The following is an 18,094-nucleotide window of genomic DNA, read 5'->3' as shown; positions in this document are numbered from 1 at the left end:
CCCCTCTGGAAGTGTTTGCAATCCCTGGGGCTGGGCCAGATCCGTTGCTTCACACACACGGGGGGGCTGGGTTTGTGGCGGGGGGAGGATCAGGGCTGTTTGCTTTGTTTGAATTCGTTTCCTCCCTCTCTCTCTGCACTTTATTATGAGCAGTTTCACCTGGGTCAGGCTCAAGGGCTGTCCCTGGGGACTGGGAGCTGTGGTCCTGAAGGAGCTGGTCAAGGAAGCCTCTGGGACCTGCAGCTCCTGCAAAGCAGCTCTTGGAGGTGTGATGGGTTGAGCTGAACCACCCTGGCCCTGGCAGAGCTTGTGAGCACCCAGCTGGAGCAGCTGGTGGCTCTATAAAGGGGGTCAGTGCCCACAGCTCATCCCAAATGCATCCCAACACAGGAGACTGTGTCCTGTGCTGGGTTTGTTGGGTTTTTTTTAGTGTAAAAATTGCAGATTTGCCCCCTGCGCCACTGGGACTGTGTCGGGGCCATGGGGACCCCCCCGTGGGCAGCACCCTGCGGGCCTGCCCACAGCCCTGGGGTGCAGACCCTGCACTGATTTGCCTCCCAAATCCTGGTGGCCGGTGCTCGGCACCATTTGCCGGGACAGAGTCCATCCCAGCCCCGTGTCCCGGGAGCCCAACACCCCGGGGGACGGCTGCAACTCTGGGAATTTTTTTTTTTTTTTATTTTTTTTTTTTTTTCTTCTCGAGCAGGAAGCTGAAGCATTTCCTCCTCCAGCCGCAGCTGATGCTTGCAGAGCGGGTTTTGCAATCCCATAGGTTTCTGTTCTCGGGGCGGGGAGGTGCCTCTCACCACCTTGCAGCTCCCCAAGTTTGTTTGCTCGGTTTTTTTTTTTTTTTTTTTTTTGGCATCTGTCAGTGTTTCTCTGCCAGCCCCGACAGGTCCCGGCCACGGGGTGATTTTTTTTTTGGGCAGCGCTGAGGGCTCCATCCATGCTCAGCCCTTCCTGGGGTGCTGCCCCCTCGGTGTTGGTGAGTTAGGAGGCTGGGGGGGGGCTCCCCGCTAAGGGGTATGTCCTGCCCTTGGCTTTTCTCCCGGGAATTGCCAGGGGAGGAGGGATAAAGGCCGGGGTTTTGGCAGCGGGGCTGGCGGAGGCGCTGCTGGAGATGCAGAGCACCCCAAACTACCTCTGGAGCACCGAGGACCTCCTGGGCCAGGGCGCCACGGCCTGTGTCTACAAAGCTCGCAATAAGGTGAGTAGGGGGGGGGACAGTCACCCCAAAGCCACCCTGTCCCCCCCACCCTCTTGCCCCCCCATCACAAGGATGCCCGTGCTCCCCTCCCCAGAGCTCCCGTGGAGAGCAGAGGCTGCCGGCAGCGGCGGGGGCTGCTTTGGGTTTTATTTTCATTTTTCATTTGGCTCTTTGCCCCCCCAGGAACCAGCCCAGATCCACGGGAGGACGGCAGCTTTTTTGGGGGGGGTGGGGGGAGGAAGCTGTTTTCGGGGGAATGCCCAGAGGTTTTGAAAACCCCGTCCTGGTTGATTTGCATATTTCATGCAAACACTTGCCAGGGCTGGAATAGAGCCTCTCCGCCTCGCCGGCCTTTGAAGGCTGCTGTCTCTGCAGGCGTGGGGCAGGAGAGGTTTGGAAACATCCCCGTCCTGCAGAGAGCGGGGGGGGGGAGCTCCCAGCCCCAGCCCCACGCTCCCAGTGGAGCTGAACAAACCCCGTGCGGGGCCACACACGGGCTGTGGGGCAGGAAGCAAAAGGAGGTGAATTAAGAGCCATCTCCTTTTGCAGTGGGGAAAACGTGGGCTCTGGGAGGCCTGTCCAGAACCATGATGTGTTTTTGGTGCAGTTCCCATCCCCAGCGGGATGCGGGAGCACTAACGGAGCTGCTTGGGATGTGGATGGCGTCACCTCCCGTTTCCTTTTTTCTCTTTTTTCCTCTTTTCCCAGAAATCGGGGGAGCTGGTTGCTGTCAAGGTCTTCAATAATGCCAGCTACCTCCGGCCCCAGGAGGTCCAGATGAGAGAGTTTGAGATGCTGAGGAAGTTGAACCATAAAAACATTGTCAAGTTATTTGCCGTGGAGGAGACGGTGAGCGGGACCTTGGCTCAGAAACTGGTCAAATCTGGTCTGTGATGTGGGATGGGAGCGGTGGTCCTGGGCTGTCTTCTCCTCCCTCCGGCTCCACGCCAAGCCTCAGCACGGTCCTTCAGCACTGGGGACACTGGTGGCACTGGGTCACTGAGCTGGAGCTTGACCGTGACCTGCTGATGTCCCCTGGCCAGGCGTGTGGCACAGAGGAGACATTTGGGCAACGTGGCCTGGTGGGAGGTGTCCCTGCCCATGGCAGGGGGTTGGAACTGGATCATCTTTAAGGTCCCTTCCAACCCAGTCTGTGATTCTCCAACCGTGGTTTACCCGAGAAGGAGAAACTCGGGGACCCACCAACCAAAGGAGGGGACCTGGTCCTGCCTGGTGGGGCCACCGGCTGGGACATGGGGCTGGGGGATCCCTGACGGCTGTTTCCCCCGCAGGGCAGCAGCAAGCAGAAGGTGCTGGTGATGGAGTACTGCTCCAGTGGCAGCCTGCTGAACGTGCTGGAGGATCCAGCAAACGCTTTTGGCTTGTCTGAGTCCGAGTTCCTCATCGTGCTGCAGTGTGTGGGTGAGTGTGGGGGTCCCTGTGCCCCCTCCTCCACGAGCAGGAGCTGTGGGCTGGGGACATCACGGTGCTGGTGGGACCCTGCGGGCACCAGCCCTGGGCTGTGGATGGGGGGGCTGGGCTGAGCACTCAGAGATTGCACCCCCGAATGGGGTGGGTTTGTGAGCTCGGGGGAAGCCCTGAGGGTTCAGGGGAAGCCTGAGGGTTTCTCCTTGAAGACCTGCTCCAGGAAGGTCTGTAGGAATGGGCTGTGTCCCACGGTGGGGGAGCATGAGGACGCTGCTCAACCATGTGCTCGCTCATCCTCTCTGTTCCCCAAAGTCACGTTGGTCCCCTAAATGCAACCAGCCCTGGGGCTTGTCCTCTCTCCATCCTTTCTCATACTCCTACGTTTAAACAAAACCCTCTGGAGCAAACTGCCGTCCCCCTTGTGCCCAGTGTCAGGGATGAACCACCTCCGCGAGAACGGCGTTGTCCACAGAGACATCAAACCCGGCAACATCATGCGGCTGATGGGGGAGGACGGGCAGAGCATCTACAAGCTGACGGATTTTGGGGCCGCCCGAGAGCTGGACGATGATGAGAAGTTTGTGTCTGTCTACGGGACGGAGGAATATCTCGTGAGTGCAGCCTGTCATCAGTTTGGTGGCCCTGAGGGAAGCTGGTCCCCATCCCTCCATCCAATGCCTGGGCAACTTGTAGAGACCACCAGTGTCTTGGGGACCCCAAACTCAAAAGGGCCACATTTTTTGAAGAAGGGGAGGGGAGGATGTCTCAGCATTTTTGCCGTAGAGTTACAGGTGATGTTTTGTCTGGAGGTGGTAGAAGAGGCCAAAATTAGTCGTTGGGTTTCAGTCTTTGTACCCATGGCTCGATGGCCACCGTAGACCCTCTGGATGGGTCGGCAGCCCCCGCTCTCCTCTTCCTCCCCCCAGCACCCCGACATGTACGAGCGTGCTGTCCTGCGCAAGCCGCAGCAGAAGGCGTATGGCGTCACCGTCGACCTCTGGAGCATCGGTGTCACCTTCTACCACGCCGCCACCGGCAGCCTCCCCTTCGTCCCCTTCGGGGGACCTCGCAGGAACAAGGAGACCATGTAGGTGCCGTGTCCAGCTGGGAGGGCTTGGGTGCTGCTGTGTAGGGAGGTGGGACTGTGGCTGGTGGCCCTGGGGGGCTGCAGGACATCCTGGCTGGGGCTCAATGCATGCCCAGGACTGTCAGCTGTAGTTTGCAGGTCACTTCATCCCATATCACCTAGAAAGCCCCAAAAGGTAGCCCGTGGCTGGTTCCATACCAGTATGGAGAGCATGTATGTGCAGTGCAGCGAAGGGGCTGTGCCCTATTTACCATGTTTGCCCTCAAAATGCATCCTTGTGGCCAAACAGCTGGAAGAGGAGGCAGGGTTAATGTTTGGATGAAACTTCTTTGACTGTTTCTTGAAGTGTTTTTCCTCTCTGCATTTTTTTTCTGTCTGTGAGTTGTGTCTTTCCCTCCCAATCCGTGCTCAGCCCTTTCCCTCGTTGCTGACCCCAAGGGATGTAGTCCCCAAACAGAGGTCACTTGGCCCGTTTCAGCTGCAAGCGATTTCCTTTCCACAGGTATAAAATCACCACCGAGAAGCCTCCCGGAGCCATCGCGGGGGTCCAGAGGCAGGAGAACGGGACCATCGAGTGGAGCTACGAGCTGCCCCTCACTTGCCGCCTCTCCACGTGAGTGTCCCATCCTGTCTCTGCTCCCGCTGCGGGTCCTGCATCCTGGCACCGTGGCTGGAGAGGGCATCCTGCCCCAGGTGGCTCAGGAAGTTTTAACGAGGCAGATGAGCTTTTCATCTGCAAATGTCCCAGCTCTCGGGCCAGTTCCTTGCTTTACGGCCAGGAAAATGGGGTGCAAGATGGGGCAGGGGCTCAGCCGAGGGGCAGGGGCTGCTCCTCTCCCCAGCCCCACAGGGCTCAGGGTTATGCCAGTCTGGGCAACCATCTCTGCTGCAGGGGGCTGAAGGACCAGCTGATTCCCATTTTGGCTAACATCCTGGAGGCGGATCAGGAGAAATGCTGGGGATTCGACCAGTTTTTTGCAGAAACCAACGACATTTTGCACAGGATTGTGGTCGACGTCTTCTCCCTGCAGCAGGCTTCCTCCCATCGCATCTACATCCACTCCTACAACACGTAAGGATGCCGAGGTCGTGTTGAAGGAGAGTTTGGGAATTGAGCTCGGGAGCTGCAGCTCCTTGTTTCAGCACCTGAACTGAGGTTAAAACAAACCAGGCTCAAACCAGCCTTTCCTGGGGAGGGCACTAACTGTTGTTTCCTGCCAAGGCACACGGAGACCCCCAGGGAGGTTGTCCAAGGGGGGGCACTGATCTTGTGGGATATTTTGTTACGAGAAGAGGGGTCAGGCAATGGAAATCTGAGCGCTCGCCACCTTGCTTATTCCCCATTCTTCCATTTCTTTTTCATTTCAGTACCACCAAGTTTTTAGATGCTGTCTTCAAACAAACTAATATAGTCCCTCACCACCAAGAATATTTTTTTGAAGGTCATCTGTATGAACTGGATCCTAATCTACAAGCTCATAGTTTCTGCACAACCACAGAGCGCAACCCTCTGACCTTGCTGAGCTCTGCTGAGCAACCAGAAGAGGTGGTAGGAGTCAGATACAGAGACCGTGAGTACCTTGGCTTGGAGATGCATCAGGAGAGGCAGGGTGGGTGCCACAAGAGAGATTTTGTACCTTGGCTTGGAGATGCATCAGGAGAGGCAGAGTGGGTGCCAGGAGAGATTTCCCAGTTCAAGAAGGACAGGGAGAGGGGACAGCAGAGGCTACAAAGATGATGAGGAGTCTGGAGCATCTCTCTTATGATGAAAGGCTGAGGGACTTGGGAATTTTTAGTCTGGAGAAGAAAAGGCTGAGGGGGGATCTGATCAATGTCTATAAATACTTAAAGGGTGGGTGTCAGGAGGATGGGGCCAGTCTTTTTTCAGTGGTGCCCAGGGACAGGACAAGAGGAAATGGGCACAAACTTGAATGTAAGAAGTACCACCTCAACGTGAGGAGGAACTTTCCTGTGAGGGTGGCAGAGCCCTGGCAGAGGCTGCCCAGGGAGGTGGTGGAGTCTCCTTCTCTGGAGACATTCAAACCCCACCTGGACATGTTCCTGTGGGACTTGCTCTGGGTGGCCCTGCTCTGGCAGGGGGTTGGAGGAGATGATCTCCAGAGGTCCTTTCCAACCCCATGTCATTCTGTGATTTGCCTAAATTATTATCCTTATAGACCCCCATGCACAGCAGGAGGTGGAGGGGTTATGAGGCTGGAGCAGGATTGGGAGGTTTTCCCCATGGCTGCCCACCAAGCAGCACAGTCCACATTTGGTCCATGTACTCATAGTCCATATTATTAATCCACATATTCCATAGTCCACATATTCGTGCCGTAGTCCACATTTCCCAAATCTCCTGGAGAGCACTATGTGTGTGCAATGTCCCCGTGGATCCCCAAAGCCCCGTGACCGCTGTCTGTCTTTCCAGCGGCACTTGAGTTTCCAAAGTTTGTCCCCAAGGTGGACGTGGTGGCCGACTGCAGCGCAGCCAAGGTAGGAGGGGGTGCTGGCATGGCCCGGGGGGGGACCCCCAGCGTTGGGGAGCACCCCCTGCAGTGCCCTTTGCTTTGCAGAGCGCGGTGGGGGCCGTGCACCAGACGCTGCGCATCGCCCAGGCCCTGCGGCGCTGCCGGGAGCTGCTGGCCAGAGGTCTCCACTGGGTGATGTGAGTGTGGGGGACACCACGGTGTTGGGGGGGACACGACCTGTCTCTTCCCAGCACCCAGAGCTTTGGGGGATAGGAGTTAAACCACTCCTGGGTTTTGCAGCCACCTCCCGAGAGGGTAGGACCACCACGTGTCCTCACAGGGTACTGGGAGGGAGCCCCCCATACAGGGGACACTTTGGGGGATGTGTGTGCCAGGCTGGCAGGGGGCTGGACCTGCTGGAAAATAGCACTTAGTGGTGTGAGGGTGCTCCTGCCCCCACTTCTTACTTTGTGAGTCACTTAGTTCAGGAGATGCTGAGGAAAATAGCATCATCATCATCCTTATTATTATTATTTACTATTATAATTGTGCATTTTCACTGTCCTACCCATTTCCATCGGGGCAGAAGCTCCTTGTGCAGTGGCACGTCAGTGCCCAGTGGGTGAGAAACCCCCCTGCCCTGGAGCTGCCCCCAGTTTTACCTGCATCCACCCCCCCATTTTCCCACAAGGAGCCACAGAGGAGCCACCAGCTCCATCCTGACCCCCCCACCACGCGTGGCCAGCCCCAGGATGGAGGTGAGGCCACCTGAGGGGCACACGTTGGACGGGCTGTTTTCTCTCTTGGCAGTGGGGACCTGAAAACGGAGTGCTCGAGGATTTTGGAGCAGAGGAGAGGGGCTCATTCGGTGCTCACCTGCCTGCAGCAAACTGAGGTGAAGACCCTCGTGCTGTAAGTGTGGCTGGGCCAGGGCAGCTTTGCAGAAGTGGGGATGTGGGCTCTGGGCTGGGCAGGCACCGGTGCTGCCCCGAGGCTGCTGCAGATAAGATACAGGACTCTCAAAAGTGCCCCAATAATCAGGAATAAATACAATTCCAGGAATAAGCTGGTAGCTGGAAGGCAAGAGGCTTTTTCACTCTATGTGGAGACTGTGGGGAGTGAGCCGCCCTGGCTGGTTTTTCCCTCTTTGCTTCAATTTTTTAATGATCAGTCCCTGGTTTCACGGGCATCCAGAATTAGCCCTCACTCCCTGGCTCCTGCTCCGGGGTTTTCAGGCTGTTACAGCCCGTGAGCCACAGAGTAAGTGTGAGGAGAAGGCAGGGCAGCTGCTGCCAGCTGGTGGGAAAGGGAGAAAGAGCTGTTGCTGCCAGCAGAGCTAAAATAACGGGCAGGATGGCATCAGCTGCCACGTCCCCAGGGGTCTGCCCAGCATCCCTCACCCCGCTCCCTGCCAACAGCCCAAGAGCATTGGGCAGTGCCAGGGAGGAGCTGCAGCCCATCCTGCTGCCTTCCCACCACACTGGCATCCCCTCTGAGCATGCCATCCGTGACGAGATGTCTGTTATTGCTGTTGAAGAGGCTCCACTAATGGAGCACTCACTGGAGGGTGAGTTACAGAGCAGCCCTGGGCAGCCCCCACTGTAACCAGTGCCTCCATTCCCACCCGCAGGAAAGCTGAACCCCTTCCATCTAAAGCAACCCACCAGTATCTTTTTTCCTATTTTGTTGTTGTAGTGGAAAATTCTTTGCTGCTGGGCTGCTGTTCTTTTATATCCGTTTCAGTTTAGCAAGTCTCTTAATTTCCATTTCATCCCAGAAGATGGGCACACGTGGTTCCCATTGACTCGGGCAGGATTAGTGTGGGGCTGTAGTGCCAAGAGCTCTAATGCTGCAGCTGGATCTGCTGCTGCCTCCTCCCTCCCTGGCTCAGGAATTCTGCTGACTCCACTCAGCATCACCCGCTCGTGCCAGCTGCGGGGAGGCAGACAACATCCCGACTGGCCTAAAGCCAGGGGATACAAAGCTAACAATTTTGGGGATCAAATTGGACACGACAAGGGCGAGTTTTTACCGGATCAGCACTTTGCCATCTTGTGGCTCCGATCCCGTACCCTGAATGCAGAGTTATTGCCTGAGCAAACCACCTCCTGGCTCCCCCAGGGACCCTGATGCTGCCTCCGCCACGGGATGGATTTTCTTTGCCCTGGTGACTGATGGATTTTCTTTTGCCTCTGGCTTTTATTCTGCTTCAGGAATGTTCATTTTCTGACTTTCCTCAGGTACGAGGCTGTTCCTGCAGGTAGCGGGGTGCCAGCTCTGAAGGATGTGGCCGTGGTGAAGACAAGGCTGCAGAGGGTGAGTGGGGACGGGGAGCATCCACCGGGACGGGGAGCATCCACCGGGATGGGCAGCGTCGGGAGCCACCAGCCCCAACCTCTCCTCCCCATCCTCAGGTCTCCGAGGAGCTCTCTCAGTGCTCCCACAACATCTTCGACCTGCAAGGGGTGCTGGATGGGATTTTATCCGAGCTGGTGAAGCACAGGCAGCAAGTGCATGAAGACAAAAGGTTTGTAGCACCAGCTTTGCCAAAAACCCCTGCCCATGCCGGGCTGTCCTCAGCTGGGCTGAGCAGACATCGCTGCGTGCTCCCAAACAGCCAGGCACGTGTGTGATGTCCCTCGATCCCAACATGGGGAGCAGCAGTGTCCCCGACTTTACAGCGTGTTGGGATTTCGCCCCGAAGGGCTAATTTCACCCCAAAGTGCTAATTTCACCCCAATCATCTCGCACCCTTCCTCTCACGGGGCCTCATGCCTCCCTCCCTGTCCCCATCTCAGCATCCGGCAGATCGAGTGCTGCCTGGAGAAGATGCAGCTGATCTACAAGCAGTTCAAGAAGGCCAGGACGTGTCTGCGTGAGTGACGGGGACGGTGACCCTGGGGACACCCCTGCCCCCTGGAAAAACGCTTTCTTTCACTTTTTGCTGCCTTTAGCAGTTATTTCTGGGCCGTGACAGTAGTCCCGGGGGCTGCAGCCCTGAAAAGCCCCTGGAATGATCTCTGGGTGCTGTGAGATTGCCTGTTTATCAGGTTATTAACACAAAAGCCTGTGGAACACGTTCTGGCAGGTGACCCGTGTCTTTCCTCCCCAGGGCTGGGCTACAACGAGGAGCAAATACACAAACTGGATAAGTAAGTCCCAACCCTCTCCCCGTTCTGGGTCCAGCCCCACGCTGTGTCCAGGGACCTCTGTGGTGTTTCCAGCTGAATCCTCAGGGGATGTAAAATACTCTTGTGTCACTAAAATTGAGAGGGGGCACCTAAAAGTCACTTCTGTGTCAGCTCATGGATGCAGGACCTTTCCCAGCAAACTTTTTCGAGCTATTTGAGTCAAAGATGTGAGAGAACCTCTGCAGACCTGGGGAGAGGGAGCTGCTGTGGGGCCAAATCCCCATGTGGGACTGCAGAGAATAATTCCATTTCAGGCTGTTTCTCCCACCTCCTCAGTCTGTGGCCATTTATTCGCTGAGATGCTGATTTAGGAAGTGTCTGTGCTTTCATATCTCTCTAACTTTCAGGGGGAGTGAAGTGTCTGATGGCTTTTGTACCTTTAAAAATCCTCCTTTCGGTTTCCACTGAAACCAGGGGAATTTAACACGGGCAAGAAATGAAATGCACACTTCAGTATGTTCCAGGGACAGTGAAATTTAACAGGCGGCTCCTTTATCTTAATTAATCTTCGTTCAACCTTGGACGTTTGCCATGAACTCCAAGGCAAGAAGTGCCCTGGGATTGGGGGTGACAGCCCAGCTGTCCCTGTCCCCCTCCAATCCCCAAAACCTCTCTTTCCATCATAATTTGGTTTTGTTTTCTCTCTAACACTGATGCAAAATTCACTACGGAGCATCCAGTCCCCCATTCGGGACCCAGCTTTAGGTTTGCTCCCATGTGAACTGGGGATGTTCATTTTCATACATTCAAGGAAATAAGAGTGTTCTCTCTGTTTTTCTGCTTTTAGGGTGAATTTAGGGCATCTGGCCAGGAAGGTTCTGTTGATTTTCCAGGAGGACTGTGTCCAGCGGTACCAGGAGGCCCTGGCCCTCCACGGCAGCAGGATGAGGTACCAGCCCCTGCCCTGCTCTCTCTGGGGTTTTGGGACCCTGATGGGGATGGGAAGAGGGGACTTTCCAGTAACCCACCACCGACCCGGGCTTTGGAATGCTCCCTGCTATTGATTGGGGATGGGAAGAGGGGACTTTCCAGTAACCCACCACCAACCAGGGCTTCGGAATGCTCCCTGCTATTGACCCAGTGTTGGGATGCAGATGGAGATGCTGTTACTGGTAACTGCTGCTGAGGGACTCCTAAAAGGGTAATAAGACCTTGAAGAAGCAGCTTGGTGTGACTGCTGGAAATCCTGCTGTGAACACTGGTTCTGAGCCCACGCTGTGTATTTCTGCCCTATTATTTTTAAGTTTGTTTTGGTTTTTTTTTTTTAAAAGCCTCCTAAACTTGCAGCTTGACTTCATGCAGCTGGTTCCCTTGCCCTCCTATGGGGAGAGGTTATTTTATCAGGACAAAATTGCTATTGAGACAGAGAGATCTACTTATTAGGAATGATTTTCTGCTAAATGGTGTTTGGGGAATAATGCAAAGAGCGAATTACCCTGCAGTGATTGAGCACAATCCGCTGCCCGTGACAGCAGCAAAGAGCAGGGGTGAGGGGGAGGCAGTTAGGGGAAGAGAATGTTGCAGAAATTGGATTTTTATGGCAAGGTTGCTTTTAGAGAGCAGCATCCATTCCCCTGGGCTGCCAGCGTGGGCAGAAGGAGAATGATTTTCTATAACGCCTTAGAATGAAACCCAGCTTTGACCTGGTCCTTATTTCTGGTGGGGAGTAGCCCCGTGTAGGATTTACTGGGGAGGGTGAGGAAGGTGGATTTTTGGGCTAGAAATTTGTCTCAGGTGCTCAGGAATGCCCTGGGCACAGCACTGGGGAGGGTGAGGAAGGTGGATTTTTGGGCTAGAAATTTGTCTCAGGTGCTCAGGAATGCCCCAGGAGCCGCCCCCTGCCCCTGCCCTGCCTTTTCCTCAGTGCAGCCGGGGGTTTCCAAGCTGCAAACCCTTGTCCAAGGGCAGTTTTCACTTTGGGGACAGAAGCTGTTGCCCACAGTCACCTCCTGGGACCATCAGTCACCTCCCATCCTGGGACAGTGACATCTCCCCTTGGCTTCAGTGGGAATTTTGTCTCAGGGTGAGATTCCTCTCTGGGTGTAGAACCCCCAGATCCGTGCAGGATGGGAGCCCCCACTGCACTAAAGCAGGGCTTTAACCTTTGCTCCCAGGGAGGAAAAAAACTTCTTAGTGTTTTTCTGGTGTATTTTTGTATCTGTTTTTCTATCCTTAGGGAGAAGGCCTTGTGAGTCACAACTGGATATTTTTAATTTATTGTTATTTCAGTTTTAATTGTCCTGTTTTGAGTTTCTTCCTGCAGGCAGCCAGGGTTTGTGGTGTGGTGGCTGTTTTTCTGGGGACTGGAGGTGGATCCTTCACCTTAAATATTCTTTCCTCTTTTTTCTTTTTTTTTTTTTTAAAGCTAAACCAAACCCTTTTTTATGCAACTCACGTTTTTCCTGCCTGATGCCTGGCACCTCTGCCCCAGGGCAGTTTGCCCTGGCAGGAATGGGGCAGTTGGTCCTCCCAAAAATCACAGGAGGATTTACCCCCGAGGCTGGGGGGGGACACACTGCTCACAGCATCATCCCCCGGGGGCAGAGCCCACCCAGTGCTGCCTCTTCTGGGCTTTGGTGTCAGCAGAGCTGCCCACAGAGTCTGACCCCAGGGTGTGTGTGAGGGGAACTTTTCCACCCTTTATACACTTCAAACGTGAAAGGGGAGCAGGGAAAAAGAAATGCAAACCCAAGGATGCTCAGTCCTTCACAGGAGACAGAGCAGCAGCCTGTGCAGCACGTGGGGCAGAAGTGATGGGCTGGAGATGTCTCTCGGATAAGCAAGACCTTCCCTAATTAATTTGCTGTTAGTGTTGTTTGGATAACCTCGCCAACGGTGAGCTGCAGCCGTAATTACAACGCTGTCGTGACTCATTTGCTTTCCTTCAGGATTTTAACGTGGCTCCAGAAAGGTTGGCAGAAAGCAATAGGAAAATAAATAATAATAATAAAAAAAAAAACCAAACAAGAAGATTTAATGATTCACCCTGCTGCCAAACGTTGATTGGAAATTTTGTCATCGTCTTTCTTTCTAGGAAAGTTTGTGAGATAAAGAAGCACCTGAAGAGGCTCAGCAACCACATCAGCGCCTGCAGCGTGGAGACCATGGAGTGCCAGGACTGCCTGCAGAGCGTAGGTGCCCGGGGATACAATCATAGAACCATTTAGGTTGGAAAAGACCTTTGGGATCATCGAGTCCAACCATACAATGCTCCTGCCCCCTCTCCCAGCACCCACCAGAAGCAGGGAACACACTGGAGCCTTTCTAAACAACTTGCTGCCGTTTTTGTGGGCAATCCACACTGGAGATCTTGCTTTCCCCCCACTGAGCAGGGGAAGGAGAGGGTAAACCTTTGGCAGGGGCACCCCTGGTCCCGTCGGCTGCCTGGCACTGGGGGATCTCTCCCCACTAGGCAGGAATTGCTGTAGTAGAAAAGATGATGCTTCACCTCCAGCTCTCCCCGTGCTGACAAGCTGCAGTGCAGCCGCCCAGCAAATGCCCTGGCCCTTGGGTTGTTTTATTTTCTTTGTTCTGAAGAAGTGGATGTGCTGGGTGTGACTGTGTGGGCGTCATTTCCACAAGTGTTTTGTCCCCCTCTTGTCCCGGGGTGGGCACTGATGGGGCTGCAGTCCCTGGGGGTCAGACCACGGCAACCAGCCGGGGGCTGCCAAGTCTCTCCATCTCCACAGGCTCTGGACAGGTTTCTCCAGATGGAGAAACAGAGTTTGGCCCCGGATCCTTCTGCACCTTCACCTGTCCATCCCAGCCAGGCACGCCAGGAGATAGCTTTTCGGTGAGTCTTTTGGAAGAGGGGTTTTGGGGACAGCCTGACCCCCCAGGGAAAAGTGGGACCTCCCGGGGTCCTCTGCACATTGGGGTGAGGGCTCGGTGTCCACAGGGCTGGGACAGTCTGTGCTGAGCCCTTCACCGTGGCCCTGTTGGGTGCCATCCCCACTGGGTGACCCATGGGGTGTCCCTGCCACCTCGGGCAGCCCTTCCGTGGGGAGCAGGAGGCTGAGCAGCAGGGGGGTAAGGGCTGGTTGTGTCCCCGGCAGGATGCAGGAGATCCTGGAGCAGATGAGGTCAGTAACTTGTGATCTCCAGTTCAACAACAGCATCATCGAGCGGTGAGTAAGAGCAGCTGGAGACACCGCTCTGAGCAGTGGGTCCTGCCCTGGGGAGGGGTGGTGGGACCTGGGGGGGCTCCCTGGGGATCTGTGAATGAGCCCCAGTGTTGGGGGTTGTGCCTGATGCCGGGCACAACCACAGCTACTCATGGGCTGGTTCTCATGGGAGGTACTCATAGGAGGTTTAACATCATCATCATCTTCTTCATCATCATCATCATCATCATCATCTGGCAGCAGAAGAGAGTTTCTCTTTCTTGGGAGTTTCTGCATGATCTTCTGCAAATGCTATGTCATGTCTACACCCTCTTCCCAGCCTTTTTCCTGTGCTCCCGTTGCCACCAACAAGCAGATGCTTTCCATTCCTGGAGGAAACGCTCCACAAACCCCAGCACCCCACTGCTGACAAACCCCCCACCGGGTTTCTTCCTCTGCTACCTTTTTTTTGAGGGTCTTAATGCAAATCAACCGTAGGAAGACGCACATCAAAATGTCAAAGTGTTTCAGATCAGATTTTAAAAGGGGGAAAAAAAGGAAAACGGTGATTCAGCCCAGCCCTGTTTTTATAGGACCAACTCTGGTGCAGCGTGTCCACTGTGACTAAGGGGATGAGAAAGGTCTGGGATGCTTTCGATATGAAGAGCCGATCCCAAAAGACACAGGAACAAGCCCAGAGCCTGGAGCCCAGCCCAAGTTGTATTTTGGGGCTGCATGAGCCCAGGTGATCCCTCTAGAGCCTAAAACCTTTGGTTTTGTTCCTGCAGGTTAGGTGGAGCTGCCCCCACTCCTGGTGTTTGAGACGTGGTGAATTTGCAGCTGCTGAAGCCAAACCGCTTTCCTCAGCAGGGAACACTGACAGCACTTTGGGTCCAGAGCCATGGAGACGTTTGATGTTCGTGCTTGAGGAGCTCTCTGTGTCCTACCTCTCCGCTCCAGCACTTTTGCACAGTTGACCAGCATTAGCTTTGAGTGGCTTCAAGCCTTGAGCCTTTGAAAGTTTGACCAGAAAATTGGGGGTATATTTTTTTCCTTTTTAAAAGTGCTTGAAGGACTTAATGTTTTTCTAGCTTCTGTGTATCACCGTGTCGGATGATGAAGAGGAAGAGGCTAGACAGACAAATTATCTTTTGGTGTCTTACTTGTTTAGAGATTGCTCCCACTTTTAACATAATTCTGCTCCCTGAGGCTTCGTGGATGGTGCAGGAGCCCAGGGCAGGAGGGATGTGGTACCTCATGGATGGGAGACTGGATCCGGCCCAGGATGGTCCCAGTGCTCTGCCCAGGAGGTGACAGCACGGGGAAGGCTGGAGCCACAGCCTCTGCCCACGGGTGCTCCAGCCTCTCCTTCTGCTCCAGGGCTTCTCCTCCAGCCCAGCCCCAGGTTTGGGCTGCTGGGGGGTTTGGGAATGGGAAGCTGAGGGAGACTTCTCTTTTTTTGGTGTGTTTCTATAAATGTAACTGAGTCCTGTGTTTATGCCCGTGGGGGTGCATGCCTTCTGCAAACAACCCTGTGCTGAAACTGTGCCTCCAGCCACCCAACCTGGGGGTGTTACTAAATGCCAAGGCAAAATCAGACGAAAGGGGTCCCACGAGCCCTCTCCAGACACCGTTCTGCAAGAGAGAGCAGGGATGTTTCTTTTTCTTTTCTAGGTGAGAGATGAAAAGAAATCCTAAGCAGTCACCTCTACCACTAATGTGCAGGGTGAAAGGATGCATTGATCTGTGGGGTGACAGCAGCCGGGGTGGCAGAGTGGGGATGGGGACAGCAGGGACCCGTGTAGGTCTCTGTGGGACTGGCTGTGAGCACTTGGAGCTGCCCTGGGCAGGAGATGCCCAACACTTCATTCCTGTTACACTCCTGAGAAATAGGATGGAGGGGAAACCTATTACCCCCCACCTCCAGGAAGCTCACAGAGACCTTCAGAAGGATCCTGATGCTCTGCATCGGGGCTGTACCCAGCCCTTTGTTGGGGGTGGTTATTGTGCTCCCATTTTCCTGCTGGTTTTTGACCTTGGGTTTTACGAGGAGCTGTGATCCTCTGGTTATCAGCTGAGTCAGCTGCTCACCAGCAGCGTGTGGAGCAGCGATACGGGGAGCCTGGGGTCTCGGGAGCACAAGCACTCGATGGTATCAAGGAGCTCTTTGTGGGAAGAGTCAGACACGCCGCCCCTCCATCCACCTCTTCCTGCCTGTCCCCAGGGTGACTGATGGGTTGTCACCCAGATCCCACAGCCGAGAGCACCAAAGGTCCCCGGGCTGCAGCCAGAGCCAGGCAGGGTGATAACTCCCCCCCAGCTGGGATTTTACACCTGGGGGGCTCCTGCCAGACCTGATGGCAGAATTACCTCAGCTCTTCTCACCCCTCCCTGGCACACATGAGTGAAAAGACACACAAATCCCTGCCCTGGGCTCCCTGGAGAGCCCCCCTGCCCTGTGAACTCTTACTGGGGTGAGCCCTGGGCTCCCTGGAGAGCCCCCCTGCCCCGTGAACCCTCTTCCTGGGGTGGGGGGCTGCACTAGTGATGCTCACGGGGTGGCAAACGGCCAGTGGGAAGAGCAGGTCCCTTTGCCCCCACAGGCTGCAGAGTGGGGGGCTGCACCGGCAGGAGGCATGAAAATCTGGATTCATCCCTGTCCCCTGCGTAAACCCTCTGGGTTTGCCCAGTTTCTACCTGTGTGCAAACCGTGACTGGCTGCCGGGGTTAAAGCAGGGTGAGGGCAAGGACCAGGGGGTCGGGACTTTGGCAGCAAAGTCCAAGGGTGAGGGACCCCCCCTGCACCTCCTGGGACTGATGGTGGATTTTCACTGAATTTCACTGAATTTTAGAGTTGGAAGGGACCATAGAGATCATCTAGTCCAACTCCCCTGCTGAAGCAGGATTGCCTAGAGCTTGTCAGAGCATGTTACTCAGGAGCATCCAGGCGGGTCTTGAAAATCTCCAAGGAAGGGGACTCCACACCCTCCCTGGGCAGCCTCTTCCAGGGCTCTGTCACCCTCACCGTGAAGAAGTTTCTCCTCATATTTGAGTGGAACCTCTTCTGTTCCAACTTGTGCCCATTGCCCCTCGTCCTCTCACTGGGAACCACTGAAAAGAGTCCGGCTCCATCCTCCTTCAACCCTCCCTTGAGATACTTGTAGGCATTGATAAGGTCTCCCCTCAGCCTTCTCTTCTCCAGACTGGATCTGGCAGGAGAGGCTGAGCCATCATCCGGGCAAGGAAACGTGTCTGCCTCGAGCAGTGGGGATGCTCAGGTGCCTGCCTGGACCCGTCCCGTGGCAGAAAATGGAACACCCAGCTTTGCCCTTCACCTTTCCTCCAGTTCCCTTTCCAAACCTTCTTCTGGAGGTGACAAACATTAGGTAAACCCAAAGCCTTCAGCCAAGTCTGGGCCTGCCCTGGCTGTTCTGGTCCCTGGAATTTTCCCCCAAGGGACTCACATCATTTCAGTGGCCGGAGGCAGAGCGAGGAGAGGACAGGGCAGGGGGAGCAGCCACGGATGCTCCTTGGATTGACCTTGGCAGCAAGTGTTTCTACCCTCTGTGGGGGGACATATGGGGACATAAGGCAAAATAGTGCATCCCTGGAGGCAAAAACATCTTGCCGCAGCGCTGCCCCCAGTCTCAGCAAAGGAGAAAAATGAGCAGGGAGCGGTGGCTCCAGGGCTGTGCCCAGATTTACTTTTCTTGTAAGAACAGGCCAAGAGGCACCCAGGAGCTCCCCCCGCCCAGGAAACCTTCCCGAGTGGAATTTGGCACCAAACCTCCCCATTCGTTATCATTGTAAAAACCACCATCCTGACTGTCAAACCCAACTGCTTACCCTACCTAGAAGAGGTGGAACTAAGCCATCACTTAAAAGCTTTTCTCCCGCAAATTATTTGCTAGGATTCTCCTAGTTTTAATAAGTGAAAGTTGTTTTTAATCCAGCTGGACATCACTGACATCCCCCGTAGGAGCGGGGCAGGGAGCCCGGGCAGTCTCCTTCCCCGGGCTCGGTGGAGCTGTGCTGATTCCTACCAGCTGAGCGTTTGACCTGGAACATGTTTGGCTTCCACAAAGAGGGATTTATTTCTTGGCAAAAAGAAAAAAGAGTTTTTGCTAATAGCCCTTGTCATGCTTAAACTGCCATAACACAGCAGCTGCGAAGGGGGCTCCCGGAATCCAAAGGAAACAGGAATTTTCCTGCCAATGTTAATTAGGTTGAGTTGTGTTTTTTTTTTCCCCCCAAATATTTTAACCCTTGGCCTAAAAATGCTTCAGAAGCTGTCAGAGCTGGATACCTGCAGGGACAGCTGAGGAGGATAACAACTCTGCCACAGCTCTTGTGCGGGTATGAGCCAAAGCTTCCTCCTTTGGCAGAAAATACTACAATTATTTGGGCTAGAAGCTGAGCTCTGCAGCGTCCCCGGCCAGCCCTGGCACACCATGACAGCAAGAAGGGGCCACCACGTGTGACCCGTGGGCAGAGGCTCCTCTGTCATCGGGGAGGACTTTCCCAGGGATGTCAGCCCCCCCAGGGAAGTTGCCCAGAGTCTTTGCAGGCTTTGCAGGCTGCTGTCAGGCTCCGGGCACTGGGGATTT

General features: G+C 54.9%; 1 protein-coding gene across 2 annotated transcripts; it reads left to right on the top strand.

Annotated features, from left to right (window-relative positions):
* The first annotated feature begins 900 nt into the window (after nt 1-900).
* IKBKE (inhibitor of kappa light polypeptide gene enhancer in B-cells, kinase epsilon) lies at nt 901-14,631 on the top strand. 2 transcript variants are annotated; one of them, XM_014948452.1, is made up of 21 exons: nt 901-985; nt 1,095-1,207; nt 1,916-2,056; nt 2,500-2,629; nt 3,065-3,246; nt 3,562-3,722; nt 4,225-4,335; nt 4,615-4,794; nt 5,091-5,293; nt 6,154-6,218; nt 6,299-6,390; nt 7,004-7,105; nt 8,434-8,509; nt 8,608-8,720; nt 8,992-9,068; nt 9,306-9,345; nt 10,172-10,273; nt 12,419-12,515; nt 13,074-13,177; nt 13,440-13,511; nt 14,276-14,631. In XM_014948452.1, exons 2-21 carry the CDS (start codon nt 1,121-1,123, stop codon nt 14,307-14,309), a joined length of 2,169 nt encoding a protein of 722 aa, XP_014803938.1. In that variant the 5' UTR covers nt 901-985; nt 1,095-1,120; the 3' UTR covers nt 14,310-14,631. The 2 variants fall into 2 exon arrangements, with proteins under 2 accessions (XP_014803938.1, XP_014803939.1); XM_014948453.1 differs by lacking the exons at nt 901-985; nt 1,095-1,207 and having other exon boundaries at nt 1,960-2,056; nt 2,505-2,629.
* Nucleotides 14,632-18,094: the final 3,463 nt, after the last annotated feature.

The sequence above is a fragment of the Calidris pugnax genome, unplaced genomic scaffold (genome assembly GCF_001431845.1).
Source record: "Calidris pugnax isolate Ruff unplaced genomic scaffold, ASM143184v1 scaffold91, whole genome shotgun sequence".
NCBI lineage: Eukaryota > Metazoa > Chordata > Aves > Charadriiformes > Scolopacidae > Calidris > Calidris pugnax.
The sequence above is the reverse complement of the archived record's forward strand: the minus strand, read 5'-3'. Positions and strand labels throughout refer to the sequence as shown.